At 47.0% G+C, this 27,564-nt stretch overlaps 1 protein-coding gene across 1 annotated transcript in view; it reads right to left on the minus strand.

The window, feature by feature from the left end:
- Nucleotides 1-27,564, minus strand: part of LOC147120554 (von Willebrand factor D and EGF domain-containing protein) — a 403,257-nt gene that overhangs the window by 126,771 nt on the left and 248,922 nt on the right. The window contains exons 16-18 of the mRNA XM_085986654.1: nt 18,186-18,300; nt 17,805-18,055; nt 9,298-9,517 (exon numbers count right to left, since the gene is read on the minus strand). Coding sequence (XP_085842780.1) covers nt 9,298-9,517; nt 17,805-18,055; nt 18,186-18,300 — 586 coding nt within the window. The remainder of the gene's footprint in view (nt 1-9,297; nt 9,518-17,804; nt 18,056-18,185; nt 18,301-27,564) is intronic.

Raw genomic sequence — 27,564 nt, forward strand, 5'->3', positions numbered from 1 at the left:
CCTTGACATTCAACAGCATTACCATTGCCAAATCCCCCACATCAACATCCTGGGGGGGTCACCACTGACCAGAAACCATTGACCACATCCCATAAATGAATAAAAAAAATATATGGTACAGAAACAGGCCATTCGGCCCAACCAGTCCATGCTGGCATTTATGCTCCACTCGAGCCTCCTCCTGTCTTTCCTCATCTAACTCTATCAGCATAACCCTCTATTCCCTTCTCCCTCATATGTTTGTCCAGTCTCCCCTTAAATGCATCTATACTATTTGCTTCAAACACTCCCTGTGGTAGCGAGTTCCACATTTTCACCACTCTTTGGGTAAAGAAGTTTCTTCTGAATTCCCTATTGGATTTCTTGGTGACTATCTTATATTGATGGCCTCTAGTTACGCTCTTCCCCACAAGTGGAAACATTCTCTCTGTATCTACTCTATCAAAACCTCTCATAATTTTAAAGACCTCTCTTAGGGCAACCCGCAACCTTCTTTTTTCAAGAGAAAAGAGACCCAGCCTGTTCATCCTTTCCTGATATGTGTACCCTCGCATTTCTGGTATCATCCTTGTAAATCTTCTCTGCACCCTCTCCAGTGCCTCTATATCCTTTTTATAATATGGCGACCAGAACTGTACGCAGCACTCTAAGTGTGGTCTAACCAAGGTTCGATACAGGTTTAGCATAACTTCACTACTTTTCAATTCTAACCCTCTAGAAATAAACTCTAGTGCTTGGTTTGCTTTTTTATGGCCTTGTTAACCTGTGTCACAACTTTCAGTGATTTGTGTATTTGTACCCCGAGATCCCTTTGTTCCTCTACCCCACCTAGACTCGCACCCTCCAAGTGATAAGTGACCTCCCTATTCTTCCTACCAAAATGTAATACTTCACATTTATCGGTGTTGAACTTCCTATTATTAAATCTGCTTGTATGTAAATTATTTTGTCTGCCCAGACCTTTTGTATGTCATGAGGCCTCCACTGTAAAGTTTTACATTACTCCATATATGTACTGTAAACTGAACTACTTTGTTTAAAGACATTGGTTTCTGAGTGGAACAGATATACTTTTTATTTGCTGAAACATGTATGACACCATTGCAGAATTCCTTTTATATTCCTGGCTAACGGTTCCTGGCTAACGGTGCAAGAAACTATCATTGGAACACGTGTAATTTTGAACCAACCAGAATATAATTGATTCATAATAGTTACGAAGAAAGGCACAATTTTTTTCCCAGCAGAGCAGAGAAGGTTGAGAGGAGGGGTTAACAAAAGTATGGAACATTTCAAGAAGGTAAATAGTGAACATTTGTTTTCACTGGTTGGCGAATCAATAACAAAGGAGCATAACCTCAAGAACCCCACTAGAAATGCTAAGGGGAAAGGTAGAAGATTTTGTTCACACAGAGGGCTATTAGAACATGGGATGCTTTCACCACAAGCAGCTATAACATCATTTGAGATGGAATGTCATAAATCTTTGAAAAGGAAGAATATAAAAGGATATGAGGAAAGGGGAGGGAAGTGGGTTTGCAGTAGACAGCGGCAGTTGGAAAGAATTAGAGCAGACAACTCGAATTGAAAAGATAGCACCAAGCAGGTAGTGTGAGCTGAATGGCCTCCGTCTTAACTGTACATTCTATTATACACATGCATAATGGTACACTATTATAATTACTGTACTTTGATGCTTTATTATTAATGAGGCCACAAGTTTATCCCTAGTGTCAGAGGGCTGAGTTATGATGAAAGATTAGTAAAACTCAGGATGCTCCAGCCTTAAAAATAGCAAATGAGAGGGGACCTTATATAAGTAACTAAGTGGAATGGAAAAGGTTAATCCAATGTAATATTTCAAGTTAAACTATGTATGTAGGACAAGGGGATGTGGACACAAACTAGCAAAAGACAAGTTCACTACTGATGTCAGGAAGCCTGTCACACAAAGAATGATTAATACATCGGAATGGGCTTCTGCGTGGGGTAGTGGGGTAATGATGTCTGGAATCATTCAAGAAGCAGTCAGATGTTGTGATGGGGGGGCACTGTACGTTTCAATGGAAGGATGAGCTCGAGGAGCCAAATGGCTTCCCTAATCTGTACTTATTTTTTTAAACCCTTTTTCTTCCTGTTGTGGCAACAGCCTAATATGAAGGAAGTGCACTACAGCTTTATGGATCTGACCGCATAAATTTAAAATAATACCCTGGAACTCTGGCAAAAAATGATAATTAAACCTCAGCCACGCCAGGCAATTGAAAACAGGCCGAGCAGCTGTTAGCAGTTTCTGAAGGATCTGAATGAACGCTCAGCTGTCATCTGTTGCTGCAGGTCTCCATTTGTCATCTGACTTCTGCCCAGATTATTACATTTTTAATAAAGACAATCCAACTTTAGGGATTTGCAAACATTACCCAAAACACCCTTCAGTTTCTTCAATCCTGTCAACACAGCAGCTCTGCCCTATTTTGGCTGCAGTTACTGCTAATGTGCGTGTTGAAGGGCTACAAGTATAGGCTCACCGAGTTATTTTATCTATGTCCAAGGGCACATGTACTATTGGGGGTGATTTTCTGCCCAATGAGCCCTTTCTAATGTTATTTGTTATTGAATTCCTTCAATTACAGCCCACACGGGAACACAGTCTTTCCTGATGAACAGTAGCTTGCTTTACCACAAGTGGTAAATGAAGACACCCAATCAATACAGTCTTTTAATCGGCATAACATATCAAGGTGGGCAGTAAAGCAAAAGTGCTGATTGGAAAATTTCAACCTAGTGGTGTGTCTCCCAGAAGCTGCAGAGGTACAATCCTCTAATTTCTGGGAAGAAATAATAACCAATTGAAAGGATTTGAAATAAGGTCTGAAAGAGGTATAATGACATCAAGAATACAAGTAGGGAAAATGTTGTGTTCAACCAAGAAGTCAGGAAGATCACAGGCAGATAGTCACAACAACTAATCGCCCTCACGGAGCCGGAAAAGGCAGAAGGTCAACTGTTCCATCTTGGGAACAGGAGGGGCGATAGTGACAGAAGCTGATGAGCTATCCACAACTCTATCCATAAACATCTCCCCTTCTATCTAATGTCTTCTGACATCAACTAATATGAAGCATATCTGTAAAACATGTTAATAACCTATGATTGCCTTATGTGCATTATCTGCCTTTCAGTATCTAAACATATGTAATAATTTTGACTGTGAGGTAACGGTTCTGTGGTATACTATTATTGGCCCAGAAATTAGGCTCGGGGGCTTGCCGCGCGTGCAAGCCCCCGATGAGCACTTACCCAGCGCGCCTGCCGTTCGGCTCCCGGGACGCTTGCAATTCCTGTTTTCAGTTGATTACTCCCGGGCAGCGTCTGACGTCACGCCGCCCAGGAGTGCAGCCAGTGCGAAGCCTCGAGCCCCTTGAGGTCTCCTTAACATAGGCCACGCCCCCAATTTTTAACACAAGCTGCAAAGCAATTCTACATGCAGAGCAGCATTTTAAAGACATTTTTTGTATTTTTATTAATCTTTAGGTAACTTTTATAAAGTTTTAAATACTTTTAAATTATTTTAAAGAATGTAAAGTAGTTTTAAACAGAATTAAAGCATAGTTATTTTGATGAGCCGGCTGGGATCACGTGGGCACTGGGCAACCAATGGGAGGTTGCAAAAGTTCATTCATGAGTTTGATAGTAAGAACTGTCAAACTCATGAAAACTCAGGGCGCCCAAAACAGCACTTAAACTACAAATAAAAGTTTAAAAAAAATCCCACTAAATAAATGAACTATGAATAACTGTAAAAAACTATTTTAAACAATTAATCAAATTTTTTTTTAATACTTTTTTAACAAATAGGGTCTAAAAATACACTTACCCTACTGTAAATTCTTTAAAAATAATAAACCTGCGGGGAAAAAAATTCTAAATTGTATTAATAGACCACTTACCTGTAAAACTAAGTACTTACGTCTGGTATTTTCAAGCATAAAAACCGGAGGCCTTTACGCACGGGCAACTCTTTACAAAAAAGGAAATTCAGCGCGCACGCGCTGCCTGATACATCATACGCGTTCCGCCTCTTAACCCCTTGGTTCAGAGGACAGGAAATGCCAGTTTTCAGCGCATGCGCTATGCATCCTGAAAACCGGCACTTCCATCGGGCCCACGCGTGAGTACACCGTCTGTACTCACGCGTTGGGACCAGAATTACTGGCCCAATATGTATCCTTTGCTGCCCTAAAAATCAATTGCAGCAAAGAGGACTGCTCTATCATACATCCCACAACAGGCCACGTGAAACCATCCACCACAATTATAACAGACGGCAACACAGATACAATACTTCCAGAAGTCAATGAACCAATAGTATATGAGCACTGGAGGATGTAACCCATCCACCAATTAAGGTGCTTTGGACAAGCCACAGTTCTGATCTGTGTTTATTATTGCAGGGTGTATGTTAATTTGTTTCCCCTTGGTGTCTTTTGTGTTGGACCTTCTAGTGCCACTGTTCTTTGCTGTGGGTCTCTTGGGCTTTTCAGTCCTCTACACTTCTTGGTATAGGAGATGACAATAATATGCCCCTTAAGAAGGGTTTTGGTGGCTTCTCAGACTAGTGCTGGGCAACTATTGGGTCTCCTGTTTTCAGTTATACAGTTGGCGAGCTGGATCCACAGAGAAGACATATAACCTCCGGGTCACCAAAAAGTGTAGGATTTAGGCATCAGTGTTGGAGATGGAGTAGCAGGTTAGCAAAGGTGAGCTGGAGGGTAATTGGTGGATGATCTGACATGATTAAGGGGTAGAAATTAGGTAGCGCCCCCTTTAGCATGCTACCTTCACCGGGGCACGAAAAAGTTAGCGCCCCCGCGGCCGATTTTCCCAGGTAGCGCCCCGAGAGGGAGGAAGAGCGCTTCTGGAAACGCCCCGCGTCCCTCTTGGGGCGCTGTGAGCCAATATCGCAGCACTATGTGCTGCAGCCCCATGCGCTGGGGCACGTCATGCCGCAGTACTGCAGGCCTTCTTCCCCTTATTAAAGGGGAGGGGCCTGGCGCAGCGCGTCCTGACGCCCAGCTGGGCCACCAGGGATCGGGAGTGCTGGCAAACGAGCTTGGCACTCAAGAGAAGTGCCGGGCTCACGGAGAGCAGCCAGCACCCCGCAGGGGGCTTCACGGGGGCCGGGGACAGCAACGGGGGCAGGTGTTGGCAGGCAACAAAAATGGCCGCCCGCCACCTCCCCTTTAACTAACGTCTGGCGGTAAGTCGAGGGCGCCACCCAATATTACAGCCGGGGCGCGAGTAGGGCGCTGCGCACGGTGATGACGTCATTGCCGGTGGCACCGCGCCCAGGTGCTAGATGATTAGTGGCCCATTAGCGTCCTCTTAGGAGGCGCAAATCAACCAAATTTATCCCCCTAAGAGCCTTATATAGCAACAAAAAATCAAGTTGTTTGGCTGACTCTCAGGATACAAGCTTAAATATTACTAAACCGAGGGCACATACCTCATTGAAAATACCTCTCTTCTCACTCACACACAATCAAGAATCATACTGCTTTGCATAGTGAAGATTGGACTTTAAATACCTGTTGGGTTATACAAAAAAAACTTTTCCCGAACACTACATTACAACAATAACTACACTTCAAAAATACTTCATTGGCTGTAAAGTGCTTTTAGGACGTCCTGAGGTCATGAAAGGCGCTATATAAATGCAAGTCTTTCTTTTTTTCAACACTGCCCTACCATGGCCAGTATATATGGAGATAGATGGAGCAACTTGTTCATACTCTTTCTGGAGAGAGCAAGCACAATGAATATGAAAGCACTCTTCTGCATCCCCTACTTTTTTCAGATGTTGGATCAAGTCAATTCAAAGACCTCAATAGGCACATCTTCACGTTCCTATGGACTGGCAGGAAAACAGAAACACTCCTCAAACACCTTCAGCTCTTAAACATAAAGCAAGGCTTAGCCTTTGCATTCTCAGGCACTATTACTAGACAGCCAACTCTGGGGAATGATGGCCTGGAATCGAGCCAGCTCACAAAATTCATGGCTGGGCATGGAGCCTAGAGCCTCTAAAAGAACCCCTTTACACAGTCTGCCCTTCATAGACCCCAGAGAAAATGAGCAGAAGCTCAGAAATACCCCAGAGTTGAAACAATGTTATCAGCTTAGAAAGAAACCTCTGAAAATCCTGTAGGGCCTATTGTCCCTCTGCCCAATTTGGTGCAACGGAGAATTCCCAGAAAATATTCCCAGTGGATGGATTCTGGACCTGGCACAAGAATGGCTAGGCCATCTCACTGACTGGGACCAGATTATCCCTTTTCACAGCTAGCAGATGAATCGCACCTTCATTTAAATTTTTAAAAATTGTCTCCTGCCCAGATATGACATCAAGGACGGCTGGCGGGAGTGGGAATTAGGCCGGGAACCAGACGCCACCAAGGTCCCATGGGAATGGTCCACGGCATAAGGCGAGTGCTGCTGGGGGGGTTTGTGAGCCAATGCTGGTTGGAGAGGGAGAGGCAAGGCCGGGGCTGGGTAGATCCAAAGACTTCTTTCGGGGCCCAGGAGAACACTTTTGCTCTTCCTAACCTACAAGGTTTCCACATAAAAGATTTTAATAAAAATCCCACCTTAGCCTCTTCTGGACACTTAAATTTCAATTAGGCATTTTACAACGTTCCGGACTCCACAGTGAGTTCAACAATTTCAGATCATAACCACTGCCCCCATTTTTTCCAGACAGCGGCTGTTGGTTATGATTCTGCTATTCCCACTTATATTTCCTCTAGACCCATCTTTTGTTTCTTTACTTGTCCCATTACCATCCCCTTTTGCTCACACCATCATCCCTTTTGTTATTTAATCTCTCCTGCCTTCCACCCGATCACAGACCTTCCCTCCGATCACAAACCTTCCCTTTTCTTCTTTCTCACATTACAACAGTGACTACACTCCAAAAGTACAGGAAACTTTGTTATATCTGGCACCGACGGGACCGAGCTGTTGCCGATCTATCAAAACTGCCGGACATACAAAGTTAATGTTGAAGCATACGGAGGTTTTCATCTCCATATCTGACAACAAACACTGTTGCTTAGCAACAGCTTCAAACAGTCGGCCTGTACCTTGGAAGCGTCTCTGTAGCTTAGCAACAGCTTCAGACTTTCCAAAGCCTGACTGTTGGGAAAAAAAAGCCACGAGAAGAAAAACAACCTAACGGAACGGCTCCTGATTTCTGCCGGTAGATCGAGGTTTCTGGACATACAACCTCCGGATAAACCAAAGTCTCCTGTACTTTGTTGGTTGTAAAGCGCTTTGAGGTGTCCAGTGGTCATGAAAGGCGCTATATAAATGCAAGTCTTTCTTTCTTTTTCCTCCCCATCTCCTGTCTCAGCACTTGCTTAAAACCTGTTACATCACGAACTTTTTCCAGTTCTGATGAAAGGTCATCGACCTGAAACTTTAGGTTTCCTGTTTCTCTCTCCACAGATGCTGCCTGGGCTGCTGAGTATTTCCAGCATTTTCTGTTTTTATTTCAGATTTTCAGCATCCACGTTATTGTGCTTTTGTATAAGAATTCTCTTCTATTTGGTTAGGCCATAAAAGCAACACATTGGACATTGACCCAACTCTGTGAGACTATGCCCCCAGCCCCCACCTTGCCAGGCTGGACTATGAAATCTCTTTGACTACTGAATCGGAGAGGTGCCACTAAATTATTCTAATCCTCAAAGGATGTGGTTTCCAGCATGTGCTGAATTGCTGCAACAACTGTAATGTACTCTGTAAGCACTAAGTAACAAAGCTGGTACAGTGACCATAAAATGAAATTAAAAACCAGTATTTGAAAGCAAAAAATGAATTGGTGTGCGTCACTTCTATTAGAAACCTTTCAGGCAGATTTTTTAGAAATCAAAGGGTTGCATATAGTTATGTATCTGCATTGTTGGACCTAAAACATCCAGCTGGGTTTAGGACTATTAAGAAGCTGAATTAAACAGCTTAAACGGCAGGAAGAGGTGTAACTGCTGTCAGAACTCATTTAGTCTGGAAAGTTTCTGTTAAAAAAACTGCCAGACAAGAGATTTGACATTTCATATCAATTCAACAATGCAAACCCCTCAGAGACTGTGTTGATCCATGCAGAAAAACAGACAAGTGAATGATCTGGTACTTGCAATTTATTACTTTGTACATAAAATAATTTGTGAATGTCTGCAGAAGAGAAGTTTCACAGTAATTTATGAATAGGTGAACTATTCTTCCAAATCTATTGTTGGATCAGGGTTCTGCGCAATGCCTGCCTTTGACGCAGTTTGTGATTAATGACTTTGGTGGTTAGGGCTCTGTTAGAGAGGAGAGCACATTCAGCGATCATCTTTCATTGGGTTCCATACAAAACAGAGATGACAACAACAACAATATCTTGCACCGACATGGCACCATTAATGTAGAAAACAGCCAAAGACGATTCACATCAGGGAAAAAAAGACTCCAAGCCAAAGCAGCAGAGATTAGAAGGGGCGACTGAAGGAACGAACGAAAAAAAAGGGCGTTAAACATTATTCTCTTCTGATAGGCAACATCTGCAATGGTGAGCAATGTTGACTTCCTTTACAGAGTTATTAATCTGATAATATCTGGCATTGCTTCAATTAAAAATAACAATTCTGGAAAACACTATTCCATGAACTGCTACTTGAACAAAGGTAGAAACAACAGCATTACCAATGCAAAACAGATTAAACCATTCCCCTCAGTAAGAACTGTCAGTGTTCGATTTTATAAACATACCCCCCCCCCACCCACTCACAAAAATGTTTTAAATTCAATTATGAGGTGTAGGCCTGAAAGTCTTCCCACTTTGCTACTGGCTTTGCATTTTGGGGCTAGTGAAAAAAAGGGGAGTTTGTATAAAAGATGGTATACAGTATTCAGAGAAAGTCACACGTGAAGTCTTATGCAAATCTGACAGAATCTTTAAAATTATTCATATGACGAGCAATTGTCCTCAGATAACCACCTAGTTATGCCATATAATTACAGCAATGTTACTACAATGTTATAATCATGGTAATTCCATACGATAAATGTCCTCTTCCTTTAATGCAAAAGGGTTAACAAAATAAGAAATAGATAATCATTATTTGTCAGATCGCTTTTGATTTCTATTAAGTTTACAAAAGATTCAACATACACTAGATCACATCCCTTCATATTTCAGCTAAATTGCACTTTTACCTGGGGTATTATTTATACTTTAGTAATATGGCTTACTACCTGTGAGACCAGCTGGACATTTGCATGAGTAGCTGTTGACACCATCCACGCAGGTGCCCACACCACATGGATTTGATTTGCATTCATCTATGTTTTCCTGGCACAACTCCCCCTCAAAACCGACAGGACACACACAGAGGTATTCACCACTTCCTGGGGGGAAATTGATATTTGTAACACATGTTCCACCATTTATGCAGCCACATGGCTTCACTGCAACCTATAAAGGAAAATGAGGAACACTTGAGCCAGCTTAGGCAGCAGCGCAATGACAGACTATCACAATTGTTAACAGGAGCTTTTTTTTAAATAACATACATACTAAGTAGATTTGGGTTTTTAATGACCTCTATGAGTTTGCAGTTAAATTTGTGCAGTTTTTTTTTACTGCTCAGGGTTGCTGGTACCACTATGGCCAGTATGTCTATGGCCATTTCACTTTTTATAAGTTACCCAAACCAAATAAAGCAGCATTTTTCTTGCAAAATATCAAATGGCAGAAGATATACCTGCAGTAATAATAATTAAAGCTCTATTTCCTGTTTTAAAATTAGTTACTTTGATGCTAATCCTCCTCTTGCAGGGAGGTAGTGTCCAGGTTAAGCATTCTAGCGCTGCTCATTTCTCAACCAGCTGGAGGTCTACTTTCCTCACAGCTGGATGCATAGTACCATTTCTTCTCTTGTGGTGAGAGATACAGCAATCAATGTCTCACGCAAGACCGAGTAAAATGCTATGAATAGATTAGAAAAAAGATTCGAGCTTAACTGCTGTTGGGAGTTTTACCTCTAAGGCAGAAAGGGGAGGTATTATCATTGTAAAGTAGCTAGCCAAATATGCGGTCCATTTATTTTGAAGACTTAGCCCTATTTCATTAAAGACAAACCTCTTCTAATTGTAAGACCTATTAAATGTCTAATTTCGTAACCCCCCCCCTCCTTCAGATGCAGACCAGTTCCCCGTTATACACCCCGCCCGATTTTTCTTTCTATTGCAGCCAAGTGACGTTGGAAGCCTGGGTTGAGCACTAAACTGACATGTTTCACTGCCTAGCCTTGAGAGGCATGAAGACACTCACCAGATTAGAAGGTCGTCCAGTGCAGCATCATTCTTTTTTTTTTAACTCAGGAGTTAACTTTTTTAGATTATCTATGGGACATTTTGTGGCCAAGTACTCGTGGATAAGGTCACTGTAGGGCATTGAAGGAGTGTGTCAAGGCATCGCATTACATACTAGCCATTGTCGAACTTGTAGTGTATGTACCCGTCTACCTTTAAGAGAACTATTGTATGTAACCGTCCACCTTTAAGAGAACTACTTTAGGTGTTGCACTACTTTGTTGGCTTCTGTATACTGTAATACCGACGGTGACCACACCGGTATATAAGTGCTGTGTCAGGATTTATTGGGCGGATTCGCCCTGACCTTCGAATAGTAAAGTCCTGTTTTAAGTTACTCTGGTAGTCTGTGTATTAATTAACTAAACAACCCACAGACTTTACAGTGGCGACGAGTCCGATCGTACCCTGCGGCAACAATACTTCCGAAGCAGTTAACGAGCGTCGAGAAGAGGCAACCGCCCTCGTCATTCTGCTGGGAGAAAACTCGAGTCTGCAGAGCTGGAAAGGAGGAAGAATTCAGAGACAAAGACTTCCATCAGCAACAGGCACTGACTGTCCCTTCTGCCACGGTGAGGAGTGAGCCGATCAGCACGAGAAGCAAGCCGGCCATGGTGACTGTGAGTAAGGGAAAAGTAAAAAGAATAACCGGAGGATAAGGGCGGTGCACTCGACCACGGTCGAGGGGGAAAGGAGCTGGACAGAAGTCGGGCCCAGAGGCGCTGAGACTGGGGCAGCGTGGAGCAAGGAAGCCGCGGTACAGACAGGCTGGGGACGCAACGGCGTCGTGAGACAGCTAGACCGCGACCGGCGAAAAAGGCCGGGCAGCGACCGAAGCCACGAAGCGCTGTGACCGGGAGCGTAGGCGCGGGAAGATATAAAAACTCAGCCGCAGCCGGGGAGGGAAGCACCGGACTGCGAGAGGGCTGGGAGGCGCGATTGGGAGCCGAGCGAGCGGGAGAGGCAGAGCCGACCAAGGGAGACTGAGCGAGAGCCAGTCCAGCGGCTGAAACTGTTTGCCGTCAACGGGGTGTACCCAGCGCCGGTTGCCCTGCCGAGAAAAGGGAAAGCACTGAAGCCGACGCGCAGGCTGTGAACCTGAAAGCCAGCGGCCGTCGACCGTGGGGAAAGTGTACCCCTCCTGCCAGGGGAAGAAACGCGGGAAGCCGCCATTAGGCGGAGAAGAAGACAGAAGCGGGGAACCGCCATTGAAGTGGGCGGGGAGAGAAGATAAGCGCGGGAAACCGCCATTTTCGCGGGAACCGCCATCTTGAAGAGAAAAAAAAAAAGAAAATTTAAAGAAATAATCCGTGGTGTTATCAGGAAGAGAGGAAGATGCCTAAGCGTGGTAACATCAACGATTTTAATTCCGAGGTAGAAGACTGGGCCACGTATGTGCGACGCATTGAGATCTATGGTGAGGCCAATAAAATAGAAGAAGATGACAAAGCTATAACCTTGCTAAACTCGATGGGCGCGAAGACATACGGGCTCTTGAAGCATCTACTAGCACCAGCTAAACTGGCGGATCAGACTTTCGATGATATTGTTGCTGTCCTGAAGGATCATTTTAACCCCGCACCACTGATGTTAGTGGAACGATCCAAATTTTACGCGAGAACGCAACGGAAAGAGGAAAGCAACGCGGAGTACCTGATTGAACTGCGTAGGCTAGCGAAACACTGTCAGTTTAGGGAAAATCTGGCAGAGGCACTCAGAGACAAATTCATGTGCGGAATGTCGAAGGAAGAAACACAAAAACGACTGCTCGAAGAGAACGCTCTTACACTTGATAAGGCTGTCCTTATTGCTGCATCGAACGAAGCCGCAGCGAAAGGAACGGCGGAAATGCAGCTAAAGGCAGCGGCACTCAGTGTGCAGCAAATTACTTCGGGTACAACGAAATGCTATCGTTGTGGGAAGACAACACACGACCAGAACCAATGCTGGTTTAAAAACCAGGAATGTAGGAAATGTGGCAAGCTCGGTCACATAGCTAAGGTATGCCAGTCAGGAAAGAAGACCAACAATAATGAGTCACCACAAAAGAGGTACAGAAAGGTACATGAGGTGACTAGGAAGAGTCCGGAAGAACAGAATTCGGACTCACACTCCAACTGCAAGGAACTGGATAGTCTGAGAATTCACAATGTGAGTAATGAAGCTGACCGACACGCTATCTGGATCACACTACAGATTGCAAAAGTCCAAGTGAAAATGGAAGTGGACACCGGATCGGCGTTGACGGTCATGAATAAGCATGATTATAAAAAGTTATTCAAGCATATTCCCCTACGGGATACGGAACTAGTATTGCAGACATACACGGGGCACAAAGTATACCCCATCGGAAAGATAGAAGTCAAGGTGAGATACAAGGACAAAGATCACCAAAGGATGGACCTGTATGTGTTGCCTGAGGGAGGTCCACCACTTCTGGGACGGGAGTGGATCAGGAAAATAAAGATAGACTGGCATTCACTAAACACCATGACGGTAGATTCCGGAAAGGAAGATGTCAAACCTGAACGGTTGTCCAGAATATTGGACGAAGCTAAAGAGGTATTCCAGCAAGGACTGGGAACACTGCGAGGAATTAAAGCAAAGGTTAAGATTGCAGAACATGCAAGCCCAAAATTTTTCAAAGCCAGATCGGTACCTTACGCGATACGACCTGCTGTGGAGGCAGAACTGGAAGAACTTGAACGATCAGGGGTACTGTCAAAAGTGGACTGGAGTGAGTGGGCCACGCCCATTGTTCCCGTCATGAAGTCTTCACCAAGTAACAAGCCAGGGGGACCGGGGAAGGTCCGCATCTGCGGAGACTTCAAGATCACAGTGAATCCGGTGCTTCACACGGTACAATACCCGCTTCCGCGGATTGAAGATATCTTTGCTTCGTTGGCTGGAGGGAAACACTTCACCAAGATAGACCTGGCACAGGCATACTTACAAATGGAAGTCGAGGAAGAGTCGCGTCAGTACCTCACCATCAACACACACAGAGGCTTGTATCGTTATAATAGACTGGTTTTTGGGGTAGCTTCGGCTCCAGCAATTTGGCAGAGGGCCATGGAGCAGGTATTACAAGGAATTCCAAGCACGCAGTGTTACTTAGACAATATCCTGATTACGGGAGAAGACGAGGAAGAACACCTCACAAATTTGAAACTGGTGCTCACTAGGTTGAAGGAATATGGCCTTCGAGTTAATCGCAAGAAATGTGAGTTCTTCCAAAAACGGATCTCGTACTGCGGTCATGTCATTGACCGAGAGGGGCTGCACAAGTCACCTGGCAAGATAGAAGCTGTCGTGAAGGCCCCCGCTCCGGAAAACGTATCACAGTTAAGATCATTCTTGGGGTTGATTAATTATCACAAGTTTCTGCCGAATCTATCCACGGTGCTGCATCCGCTGAATGCTCTGTTGCGGAAAGAAGTACCATGGAAGTGGAGTGAGGAATGTAAAAAGGCCTTTCGCAGAAGCAAGGCGTTGATTACCTCTGAAGAAGTGTTGGCTCATTTCAACCCAACGTTACCTCTTCGTCTAGCTTGTGATGCTTCCCCCTATGGAATTGGAGCAGTATTTTCACACAAGTTACCAAATGGCTCGGAAAGGCCAGTGGCATTCGCGTCCCGATCATTGACCTCCGCGGAGCGAAATTATGCTCAAATAGATAGGGAGGCCCTCAGCCTTGTGTGGGGCGTAAAGAAATTCAATCATTACCTGCAGGGCAAGAAGTTCACATTACTGACAGACCACCAGCCGTTGGTGTCCATATTCAACCCTAACAAGGCCGTTTCCACCATGACAGCGCAAAGGTTACAGAGGTGGTCCGTGTTACTTGGGGCACACCAATATGACATCGAATACAAAAGGTCCAAACAGCATGGAAATGCTGATGGGTTATCGCGCTTGCCATTGCCGATAGTAGAAGAAGCGACTACAGTGGACCCGGTAGAGATGTTCCACTCATCCATAGTGGAATGTCTACCAGTAACAAATTCGATGATCGAAAACGAAACAAGAAATGACCCGACTCTCTCACGAGTCTATGATTTAACGGTGGAGGGATGGCCAGCACAGGGCGAACCAACGCTGCCAGCATTTTCGCAGAGAAAAGAACAGCTGTCAGTGTGTCGAGGAACCCTGATGTGTGGATCTAGAGTGGTGATTCCACCCAAACTTCAACAGAAGGTGTTAAAGGAGCTGCACGAGGGACATCTGGGTGGAGTGAAAATGAAGAACCTAGCAAGAGCGTTCGTGTGGTGGCCAGGCATTGATGGGGACATCGAAGAAATCACTAAGAGCTGTCTAGGATGCCAGAAGGTCCAAAACGCGCCACCACAGGCTCCTCTGCATCCATGGGAGTGGCCCTCATCTCCTTGGCAAAGGGTACACATCGACTTTGCTGGTCCATTTATGGACTCAATGTTTCTAATAGCGGTGGATGCACACTCCAAGTGGCCGGAGGTAATAAAGATGTCCACCACCACCACGGAAAAAACCATCACAGTGTTAAGGACCATGTTTGCTAGGAATGGGCTGCCAGAACAGATCTGTTCTGATAATGGACCGCAATTTGTGTCCGAAGAATTCAAGAAATTCTTAAAGAGCAATGGGGTTAAGCACTACACGTCAGCCCCATACCATCCCGCCTCCAATGGATTGGCTGAAAGGTTTGTCCAGACCTTCAAGAAGGCCATAAAGGCCATGGGTAATGAAGCCATTAACTTACAACATAAGGTGGATAGCTTCTTGTTGGCGTACAGGAATGCAACACATGCGGTCACAAATCAAACTCCCGCCATGATGTTTTTTAATAGACGACTAAGATGCCGGCTGGATTTGCTTAAGCCAAACGTCAGAAGGGACGTAGAGAACCGGCAATTCCAGGGCATGAATGAAAGGCCAACTAGATCTTTTCAGATAGGTCAACAAGTTTTGGCCCGGGACTACCGTACCGAGAAATGGCAGCCTGGAACTACTGGAAAAAGGCTAGGGCCGTTGATGTATACGGTGGACATTGGGGACAGTATAATAAGGCGCCATGTTGACCAGATCATAGGGTCAGCCACAAATGGCCAACCTACTCCACCACCTTACACGGTTAATGTTGAGACAGAGATACCCAGAACACCTACCTCCGATCTGGTAATACTGGAATCAGATGAACCTGACATTGTCCTTCAAGCCGAATTGACCTTGCCAGAAGCACCTACTACCCCGCCGGGAGTTACGACACCACCGAGGTGTTATCCGGACAGAGTCCGGAAACCTCCAGAGAGACTGAATCTGTGAACTGTCTTGCATAAAGTTGTATATATGTTATAATGTATGTTTAATGGGGAATCAGTATGTTGTAAGCTAAAAAGGGAGGATTGAAGTGTATGTACCCGTCTACCTTTAAGAGAACTATTGTATGTAACCGTCCACCTTTAAGAGAACTACTTTAGGTGTTGCACTACTTTGTTGGCTTCTGTATATTGTAATACCGACGGTGACCACACCGGTATATAAGTGCTGTGTCAGGATTTATTGGGCGGATTCGCCCTGACCTTCGAATAGTAAAGTCCTGTTTTAAGTTACTCTGGTAGTCTGTGTATTAATTAACTAAACAGCCCACAGACTTTACAGAACTGAACACTCCCTACATAATAACTCTATGGGGGGCGATTTTACCAACCCTGGGGAGGCGGGTGTGGAGGCGGGACTGCCGGGAAAATGGCAGAATTTGGGGGCGGGTGGCAAATTCGCCCCCAACCCGCCTCCATGCCATCTTCCCAGGAGGTGGGTAGCCGTCCCGTGCCGGGTCCCATCTCCTTGGAGGCGGGAAGGGATTAAAGCTTATTAACTGCTTGTTAACAGGTAGTTAACAGGCAGAAAATAGGATTATCCCCTTTTTGCCCTCACAAGTGCGGGCTTCCCGACGGCTCCAAAACCCGCCAGCTCAGCGAGGCGAGTACCGGGTCTGCGGGGGTCAGGGGGGTGCAAAAGTGTGGTGTGAAGGTAAGTGATGGGTGCAAGAGTGTAGAGGTGAGTATCTGAGTTAAGTGCTAAGTGTTTTTAAAAGTGTACTTACCTTTGTTTCTTCCTGTAGGCTTCAGTCTGTTTCTATGCGGAGAGTCCCGCACCTCCGTGTTGCAGATGAGAGATGGCCTTTGCATTCTCAGATGCAACAAACATCTCAATTCTGTAAAAGAAAGAACGTTGATGGGGTCTTGTATGCAAGGCCTCATCAAACTGCAGTGATTGTCACTGTTTGCCAGCTTCACAGAGCTGTCAAACGATGACAAATCATCTGTCAACAGATGACACGTCAACCGGCTTTCCCTTAATTGGCCTGCTAAGCCCACTGTGCGGGCTTAACTAGGTCAATCAAGGGAAAATAGCGTGGGTTGGCCACAACTCGATGGAGGCGGGACTGAAACCCGACAAGCAGCAGTCCCGCCTCCACCGCGCCTCCATTCACAAAATCGCCCCCTGTGGCTCAAGGAACAAATTTGAATGTGATCAATACCTCCCAAGAATGAATTTTAATCATACAATACAATGTAATTTCCTGCTGCAGGCAGCCTGTGCAAAGAAATGACAGATCTAGGAGCTCGGATGAAAGTAAAACCCCTGTACAGCTAGCTTGAGTGGCAACTGGGGGTAATTTTAACCAAACTTTGCCAGGCCGGAAACCCACGGAATTGGGTGGGGTGCCGGTTTTACTCCCCGCCCAATATTACTCTCTATTGACTTCAATGGGGAGTAAAATCAGGCTGGGTGTAAAACCAGTGCTGCACCCGATCCCGACAGCTTGGGCGGGTTAGATTAAAATTGCCTGTGATTTAATCCACTTTTACAGGTCAGCCTGAATGTCTGCATAGTTATCTTTATATTCTGTTGTACTGAAAACTGCTTACGTACATAGTACTTGTATCCAAACCTGACAATAATGTTTAACGATTTATTGTGTGTCATATTTACACATCAAAACTATGACTTCAATAGGAATATATAGTACATGCTTTAAAGGTAATATTGCTTTTCTACCTCTACAGAAGAGCACATTTCCACAACAAATACATTTCTACAACAGTGAGAGCAAGACAGAGAGAGAGAGGAGGAGATGCATTGAAAAGCACAGTTGCATTTGCTGACACGCATCATTGTTAAATACACTCTTCTATATACATAACTTTGTTTGGAGCTTTATCTGGAAGAGGTTAATTGGTACGTAAGTGGCAATTCAAGATGCAATTCTAGCTGACTCCTTAACTACTCGTCATAATAAGCTGTGGTGCCATTATATATTTTGTATGGAAATTTATCAAAATGGTTTGGACCATTAATCAAAATATGCAAACGTTCTTCAATTAAATGGAACTTACTGTACTCACCTGAACAGAATATGTGCTTTGCGCATTGCACTCATCAGACACCGTAAAGCCAAAGTTGCCAGACTCTTGAGAATTCACTTTCCAGATCAGAAGTCCTGCAGGTGATAGACTGCCATTCTGTGGTCCAGACTCCAGCAAGAAAAGTACAGCCGATCCTTCTGGATCCACAGCTGTGAACTGGTAAACAAAATTTTCACCAAAGAATGTCTGGAGCTTAGCAGTGGGCACTTGGTAAATTGGCGGCAGATTGTCTTAGAGGAATACAAAAAGGAAAACATTAAGAGTAAGTCCAAATCAAACATTTGCTCCCCCATTCTCCTCTCCAAAAAATACAAAAGCAAGATCCTTAATTACACTCAAAGGCTATGAATTTAAACTTACTTTCATTTATAGACCAGGTGAACTTGGATATGTCAGGCCTGCATAGCAAACAAAGACTTGTTGGGTTTGAGTCTCCTTCACCATAGCACAGCCCGTCTATATTACAGGTCCTTTCCTATGGAAAAGGGTGATATTTGTAATGTAAGATAAGGGTCAATGAACACAATTACTGCAACATTTGATTATAATCATACTAAGCAACAAATATACATAAAAAACAGGCATTAAACTTATCTAACCATATGTGGGATTTTGTGCTCTTTGTGGCAATTTTATCTTTGTAAATATAACTTTACTTGTAAATTTTACTTTCTTTTTCCAATTAAAAGTGCTGAACACTGTTACTGACTCCCTGTGTTCCTACTTTTATTTGTTCTCATCACAGTTTTGCAGCCATTCTGCTGTATTTCATGTCCAGCTGCTATTCCGACCCTTTCCTTTATGGCTTTTAGCTGCAGCACCTGATTATTTTGATTTAATATTTTCAGTGTGTATATTATCAGCTCCATGAAACTAAATGTACAGTAATCTTTGTCCACTTATAAAACCTGCTCATTAAAGAAAGAGATGAAGAGAAGCCCAGCTCAAATTAATTGGTGCACATTGGGTGAGTATTCATTTTGTGACACTTCAGGACGGCCGAGTCAGATTACACCTCAACATTCTTACCGGCACATGCAGAATGTAGCTTTGGTCTATTAAATCAGAAGCCCGCAATTAGGGTTAACAATGCTGCACCCAGATCTGCTATAAAAAAATGTCAGGAAGATAAGACAATGACATAAACATGGTAAACACCCTGAAGGCAACTCCGCAGTTAGCACAAGGCGAGGGGAGGAGGGGTTTGGGATGGGCCACGCTCATTCCAGAGTGTGATGAAGGTGCCCTGAAGGGAATGGCAGCAGGAAGCATGAAGGGGCTGAGATTAAATGGCGAGGCAAAACAACCGATGCCGGGTTTTATAATGTTAGCCAAGTGGAATAAAAGCAGGGCAAAGGGCGATGCCCTTTCTGGCAGTCAAAACCTCATCATTTTGTGTAACAGAACAGAAACAGGCAAAGTCAGTATGTTGTCATCCAGGCTATTTCCTGAACCATGCACCCAGCAAATCAACTATTAATAACATTGAATTTGTACTAAATTTTGAATAAAAGAGCCATCAAAGTTAACGGATGTCTCCAAGTTCTGCATAATCTTAAAAAAGCAAATGTAAGTTTTCCCCTGGCGTCATATAGCCAGGAATTATATAGCAGTTCAAGGCCAAATTCAGCAGCTCGTCAAACAAATTCTTTGGCATAAGAATGTAGACTCTGTGGTAGATCTTTCTAGAGTTGGGGCACGGCTCAATGCAATAAAGAATTTTGAAATCCCCCCTTCAGTATAATAAATACTTAAAAACTGTATAAAACAAAATACTTGTTTAGAAAATCAGACACGTTTATCTGTTTAAAAGCAGTTTCCGATAGGGCTGATCAGCAGTGCCAAAGACCCTTGCTCGCGCCTCTCCCTTCCGCTCACTATCAACCCCCTCCCTCCCGCTCACTTCCACCCACCTCCCTCCCACTCACTTCCACCTCCCCCTCCCCGCGCTCACTTCCACCCCCCTCCCTCCCACTCACTTCCACCTCCCCCTCCCCGCGCTCACTTCCACCCACCTCCCTCCCGCTCACTTCCACCCACCTCCCTCCCACTCACTTCCACCTCCCCCTCCCCGCGCTCACTTCCACCCCCCTCCCTCCCACTCACTTCCACCTCCCCCTCCCCGCGCTCACTTCCACCCCCCTCCCTCCCGCTCACTTCCACCCCCCTCCCTCCCGCTCACTTCCACCCCCCTCCCTCCCGCTCACTTCCACCCCCCTCCCTCCCGCTCACTTCCACCCCCCTCCCTCCCGCTCACATCCACCCCCCTCCCACCCGCTCACTTCCACCCCCCTCCCTCCCGCTCACTTCCACCCCCTCCCTCCCGCTCACATCCACCCCCCTCCCTCCCGCTCACTTCCACCCCCTCCCTCCCGCTCACATCCACCCCCCTCCCTCCCGCTCACTTCCACCCCCTCCCTCCCACTCACTTCCACCCCCCCTCCCTCCCGCTCACTTCCACCCCCTCCCTCCCACTCACTTCCACCCCCTCCCTCCTGCTCACTTCCACCCACCTCCCTCCCGCTCACTATCAACCCCCTCCCTCCCGCTCACTTACACCCCCCTCCCTCCCGCTCACATCCACCCCCCTCCCTCCCGCTCACTTCCACCCCCCTCCCTCCTGCTCACATCCACCCCCCTCCCTCCCGCTCACTTCCACCCACCTCCCTCCCGCTCACTATCAACCCCCTCCCTCCTGCTCACTATCAACCCCCTCCCTCCCGCTCACTATTAATCCCCTCCCTCCCGCTCACATCCACCCCCCTCCCTCCCGCTCACTTCCACCCCCCTCCCTCCCTCCCCCCCCCCTCCCTCCCTCCCCCCCGCTCACTTCCACCCCCTCCCTCCCGCTCACTTCCACCCCCCTCCCTCCCGCTCACTTCCACCCACCTCCCTCCCGCTCACTATCAACCCCCTCCCTCCCGCTCACTTCCACCCCCCCTCCCTCCCGCTCACTTCCACCCACCTCCCTCCTGCTCACTATCAACCCCCTCCCTCCCGCTCACTTCCACCCCCCCTCCCTCCCGCTCACATCCACCCCCCTTCCTCCCGCTCACTTCCACCCCCTCCCTCCCGCTCACATCCACCCCCTCCCTCCCGCTCACTTCCACCCCCCCTCCCTCCCGCTCACTTCCACCCCCCTCCCTCCCGCTCACTTCCACCCCCTCCCTCCCGCTCACTTCCACCCCCCTCCCTCCCTCCCACTTCCACCCCCCTCCCTCCCACTCACTTCCACCACTTTTTCAGTAGCAGTGCCACCATCCCTACTCGGTGACTCCCCTCTTCCTCCTCCAATCACTTCCCCCTATCCCAGTCATCCCCTACCTCTGCTCCTCCACCTCTCCCAGCCACTTCTCCCATCTCCCGAACCTCCTCCTCCTTCTCCCAACCTCCCCACTCCCCCGAACGCCCCCCTCCCACTCCCGACTGTCCCCTCCCTCTCCCGACTGCCCCCTCCCGCTCCCAAACAACCCCACCTTCACCCAATTGCACCCACCTCACTCTCCCGATCACTTCCCCCCCTCCCGAATGCCCTCCTTCCTCTCCCTATCGCACCCCCACCCCGCCACTTTCCCGATTTCTTCCCTCCTCTCTCCTGGGACATATCTGTGGGCCACCGTCAGCGACCCGAAATTAAAATCCTCATCGTTGACGAGTTGCCTGGTGATGTAGGCATTTGCAGCTCATGTAAATGTGGCCGGAGGCCCAATATCGATGCGCCTTGGGCTTATCCATTTTAAAACAACAACAGCAAAAACTTGTATTTATATAGCACCTTTAACATAGTAAAACATCCCAAGGTACTTCACAGGAGCGATATCAAACAAAATTTGACACCTAGCCACATGGTATAGTGAACAGTGAGGAGGATCGTGATAGGCTTCAAGAAGACATAGACAGGCTGGTGAAATGGGCAGACATATGGATGGGCAGATGAAATTTAATGCAGAAAAGTGCAAAGTGATACATTTTGGTAGGAAGAACGAGAGGAGGCAATATAAACTGAAGGTTACAATCCTAAAGGGGGTGCATGAGTAGAGAGACCTGGGGGCATATGTGCACAAATCGTTAAAAGTGGCAGGGCAGGTTGAGAAAATGTTTAAAATAACATACGGGATACTGGGCTTCATTAATAGAGACATAGGGGGAAAAATTCGGTTGCTTTGCACCTCCTGTTAGCGTAATGGGGCGCAAAGCAACTAGCACCCGGGCGCGGCGATGTTTGCGCCGCTCGCGAAATTGACCAGACATTTTGCGGTGGCACGAAACACTACCGCCACGATCTCCTCTGCCCGCAGATCATGACGTCAGTCGAGCGTGCAATGCCCCGGTAGCGCCCTGGACCAGACATTGATTGGCGCCCCCTGCCTTTCCGCCTGCCGCTAACAACGACAGCTTGAGGGGAACGTTTTGCAGTCGGGAAGGGACTGGGGGAGCGCTATTTAAAGGCGGCCGCTTCCTGTCTTTTTTTGTAAGTGACATTTTTGCACCTCGCATTCTGAGAGAGAGAGGGACTTCTGAAGAGATTCAACGCTGTATGAAGGAGTTTTGGGTACTGAGCAGCAATTTGCAGGTTCATTTTGATTTGACCTTCCTTGCATCGATTTAGAAGAGACTATGGGGGCTCTGAGCTGTTTCCCTGGGCCCCTCCATTGTTCTTTCCAACAGATTTGATGTACAGGTCTCTCCAGGCCGAGATTCAAGACTGCAATGAGCAGGGTGTGGATGGAGAGCAAGATCAACCCTCCCCTTTAATAACTGGCCGGCGTCTGTGTTCCATTGCTGACTGACATCACATGAGCTTCGCCAGCGCTCTGAGGTAGCGCCCCGCTCCTCGGTGTTAGCACCTTAAGAGGGGTGTATAGCGCCTGATTTAGCACTCCAATCACCTCCAGGTGCGATAGAAGCCAAGTTTGCAGTCGGAGGTGATAATTAGTGCCAGGCGCTAAACTTTGTGCCCAGCCGATAATTGCGCCCCAAACAGGGCGATGCTGAATTTCTCCCCCATAGAGTACAAAAGCAAGGAAATTATGATGAACCTTTATAAAACACTGGTTTGACCTCAACTGGAGTATTGGGCCAGAAATTCCAGAACGGGGCTTGCAGCGCGTGCAAGCCCCGTATTTACACTTACCCCGCGCTCGTGCCGATCAGCTTCTGGGACGCCTGAACTTGCAGAAATAGAAAGCACATTCCCGGGCAGCGTATGACGTCACGCCGCCCAGGAGTGCAGCCAGCGCGAAGCCAGGAGCGTGCAGTGTAAGTGAGACATGCCCCTTGAGGTCTCAGTTTCACTGGACACGCCCCCAATGTTTCTGTCAAGCTGCTAAGGATTTTTACATGCAAAGCAGCAGTTTAAATAGGTTTTTGGAAGTTTTTTGAAGATTTTGGTAACTTTTATAAACTTTTTAAAATGTTTACATTATTTTGAGTAATCTGAAGTAGTTTTAAAGAGAATTAAAGCAATTTAAAGACTTTTAAAAGCCCTAAAAGAATTTTTTAAATTCCATTTATTTATTTAGCAATGTCGTCGTCATACGTGTCTTCACACTGTTCCCTTTGGGGAACTGTATGAAGTGGTGGAAGGATTTATGGCCGTGATTAACGCTCATTCCGTGACCGTAACCATCTTTGAACCAGCCATTAGGGCGGTTAGTCCTATGGCGGGAGGGTTTTACGGGCTCCCACAAGCTATACAAGGAGGGGGGGCCACCCACACCCACGGACGCAAATATCCCACTGGATGTCAACCCAGAATTTAGAGCCGGAGCTCCGACTCCACTTGCCGGGACTGTCTGGAGCGGGGTTCGAAACCCTACCCTGATCTGGCCCAGCGGCGGGGATCCTACCACTATGACAAAGGCCCAATCCAATTAGCAACGTGAAATGGCAGCATAGGGCTCCAGTCACGGGGAGGGAAAAGGCGCAGGAAACGTATGGGTGTCACCTTTTGTGCGGAGTGGGCCTTTTGCGTAGCAGTAAGCATCCCCGCCGCTGGGCCAGAAGGAGCAGGGTTTTGAACCCCACTCCAGACAGTCCCGGCAAGTGGAGTCGGAGCTCCAACTTTAAATTCTGGGTGGACATCCAGCGGGATGCTTGCGTCCGTGGGTGTTGCTGGCCCCCCCACCTTAGATGGGTTGTGGGAGCCCGTAAAACCCGCCCGCCATAGGACTAACCGCCCTAATGGCTGGTTCAAAGATGGTTACGGTCACGGAATGAGCGTTAATCACGGCCATAAATCCTTCCACCACTTCATACAGTTCCCCAAAGGGAACAGTGTGAGGATACGTACGATGATGACCTCTTGCGCAATGCACCTCCTTGGACCCTCAGTCGCAGATGCGAGGGGGCAAGTTGTGCAATTGTTAAATTTTTTATTTTATTGACATGTAAAATGTTGGCCCAGTAATTCCCTTCCAAATGCGCTAGTACGGTCGGGGTACTTACGCATCTGGCCGGATGAAATGCCGGTTTTCAGCATGCACAGTGCATGTGGGGAAAACCGGCATTTCCTGTCCTCTGAACGAAGGGGTTCAGAGGCAGAACGCGTGCGACTGCACAGGCAGCGCGTGCGCAGTATAATTCGCCGCTTTCATTAATGCTTTCAGTGAGGTCCAGTCATTACAACTTACACATGAAAAAAGCATGGGTACAGTTGCTCCAGAGGCTGCGGAGGAAGATATTTCTTATCGTGGAGCTTCTGAAAGTATGTATGTCTGTATATATTCCTTTGCGTGTTATGTATATATTCCTTTACTTATGTGTATGAATGTATTATTTAATTATGACTTTCAGAGAAAATAACTTATTGGAAAATCATAATTAAAAATATACATTCATACACATTAGTAAAGGAATATAAAACATACATACATATACATAAAGGAATATATGTGGACATACATACATAACTCATTCTCACATTCCATTCACACAGCCACAATTGCTCCTTCTACCTACCGTTCTGAAAACCCGTTTAAAAAAAAAAATTAAAGTTTAAAACTTAGTTAAAATTTCTTAAAATAACTTCCCTCCCTTTCCCAAACCTAAATATTGCATTTCATAAGCTCCTCCGTAAAATATATCTCCTTCCCCAGCCAATGAACAACTTTACACTTGCTTTTTTCAAGTGCAAGTTCTAGGGACTTACCCTCACTCAATCCATCAGTGAAATCTACAAAGTTCACTGCGCAAGCGCTGCCTGTGCAGTCGCACGCGCTGTGAATAGACCTCGGGTCTGGAAATGCCGGCGTTCCCCGCATGCGCTGTTCCTGCTGAACGCCGGCATTTCCAACGGCCAGATGCGTGAGTAACCCGACCGTACTCACGCTTCTGGCCTGGAATTTCTGGCCCATTGTGTCCAATTCTTTAGGCACCGCACTTTAGGAAGGATGTGAAGGTCATAGAGAGGGTGCAGAAAAGATTTATAAGAATGATGGTTCCAGGGATGAGGGACTTCAGTTACGTGGATAGACTGGAGAAGCTGGGGTTGTTCTCCTTAGAGCAGAGAAGGTTGAGAGGAGATTTGATACAGGTGTTCTAAATCATGAGGGGTCTAGACAAAGTAGATAGAGAGAAACAGTTCCTATTGGTGGAATGGTCGAGAACCAGAGGACACAGGTTTAAGGTGATTGGCAAAAGAACCAAAGGCAAAATGAGGAAAAACTTTTTTAAGCAGCGAGTGGTTAGGATTTGGAATGCACTGCCTGAAAGGGTGGTGGAGGCAGACTCAATCGTGGCTTTCAAAAGGGAATTGGATAAGTACTTGAAGGAAAAAAAATTGCAGAGCTACGGGGAAATCGAACTAGCTGAACTGCTCTTGCAGAGAGCGCGATGGGCCGAATGGCCTCCTTCTGTGCTGTAACCATTCTATGATTCTATAAGGAGATATTAGGACTGATGACCAAAAGCTTGGTCAGAGGTAGGTTTTAAGGAGCATCTTAAAGGAGGAGAGGCGGAGAGGTAGAGAGGCGGAAAGGTTTAGGGAGGGAATTCCAGAGTTTAGCACCTAGGCAGCTGAAGGCATGGCTGCCAATGATGGAGTGATTAAAATTGGAGTTGTGCAAGAGGCCAGATTTGGAGGAGCGCAGAGATCTCGGAGGGTTGTAGGGCTGGAGGAGATTACAGAGATAGGGAGGGGCGAGGCCATGGAGGGATTTGAAAACAAGGATGAGAAATTTAAAATCAAAGCGTTGCTTAACCGGGAGCCAATGTAGGTCAGCGAGCACGGGGTTGATGGGTGAATGGGACTTGCAGTGAATTAGGGTATGGGCAATAGAGTTTTGGATGAACTCAAGTGTATGTGGGGTTTATTCTGGTTTAGGGTAAAGCACTTTGGGACGTCCTGAGGACATGAAAGGATCTGTGTAAATGCAAATCTTGCTGTCTTTCTTTTATCAGGCATAAAAAATTCAAACAGCAATCCAGCGAATAAGATATCTATATATATAAAGCGGCTCTTCTGTCTGTCTGTCCCGATGTCTGTCTGTCTGTCCGTGTTCTATACGTTTGAAAGTTACAGAGCGTACCGACGCGCGCGTCGCCTCAAAAGCTTGCGATTCCGGACCGGTCATAGGCGTATTTACGTTTCGGCCGCACAAAAATCCCGCCCGCGGTATCCGAAAAACGTTCAGCGTTCCGCTCATTAGCATCTCATTAGCGACCGTGTGATGTCGAGGTCCACCAATCGGACGGCGGGTTCCTGGCGCGTGCCGTCCGACAGTTGAGTGTCGAGTGACTCGACGATTGACCAATCCTACGCTTCGGTGACCTGACCGGTCGACCAATCGGTGCGTGTGTGGGCGGGCCTTATCCTTCTGAACCGAGGTGAGTGGCCGCCATCTTGATTTTTCACAATTTTTTCCCCCACACTTTCTGTGTGTTAGGGAACTAAGGTAAATATTTTAATGATGTGTTAGGGAATTAAATAACAATTTATTTGTGTTTTAAATTGTCTTTAGCAACAGGAGGAACTGAAGTGATCCCCTAACCGCCGCCGTCCCCAAACCGGCGTTTTTAAAAATCAAAAACTTTCTCTCTCTCTCTCTCCCCTCTCTCCTTCTCCTCTTCCCTCTCTCCCTCTCCTCTTCCCTCTCTCCCTCTCCTTCTCTCTCTCCTCTTCCCTCTCTCTCTCTCTCTCCTTCTCCTCTTCCCTCGCTCTCTCTCTCTACTTCCCCCTCTCAGGTTTCACGGTGTCGGGCCGTAGCGCGGGCGGGCCGCCCGAAGTTTCCCGCTCGCTAACGGCCGCCAGGCCGCCTCGCGCCGCCCGCACTCACCGCGCATGCGCCGCCCGCACTCACCGCGCATGCGCCGCCCGCACTGATTACAGCCGGGGGGGGGGCGGGGCTCGGAGAGCGCGGCTCTCTGCCGGGGGGGGGGCGGGGCTCGGAGAGCGTGTATCTCGGCCGGGGGGGTCGGGGCTCGGAGAGCGCAGCTCTCTGCCGGGGGGGGGGCGGGGCTCGGAGAGCGCGTCTCTCAGCCGGGGGGGGCGGGGCTCGGAGAGCGCGGCTCTCTGCCGGGGGGGCGGGGCTCGGAGAGCGCGTCTCTCGGCCGGGGGGGGGCGGGGCTCGGAGAGAAGAGGCCGCCAGTTGCGAAGCCGCCTTGACGCCGGCACGCATGCGCACGGCCCGCCACTGCGTCTAGGCTTTTGGTCTGCAGGAATTAAAGATTAATCTGGACACTACTGTGAGCAAACTGGGGGGGGTGAAGAGAGAGCGACTGGGGGGGTGAAGAGAGAGCG

Source organism: Somniosus microcephalus, chromosome 4 (genome assembly GCF_052327205.1).
Source record: "Somniosus microcephalus isolate GS21.2 chromosome 4, FLI_Smic_1.0, whole genome shotgun sequence".
NCBI lineage: Eukaryota > Metazoa > Chordata > Chondrichthyes > Squaliformes > Somniosidae > Somniosus > Somniosus microcephalus.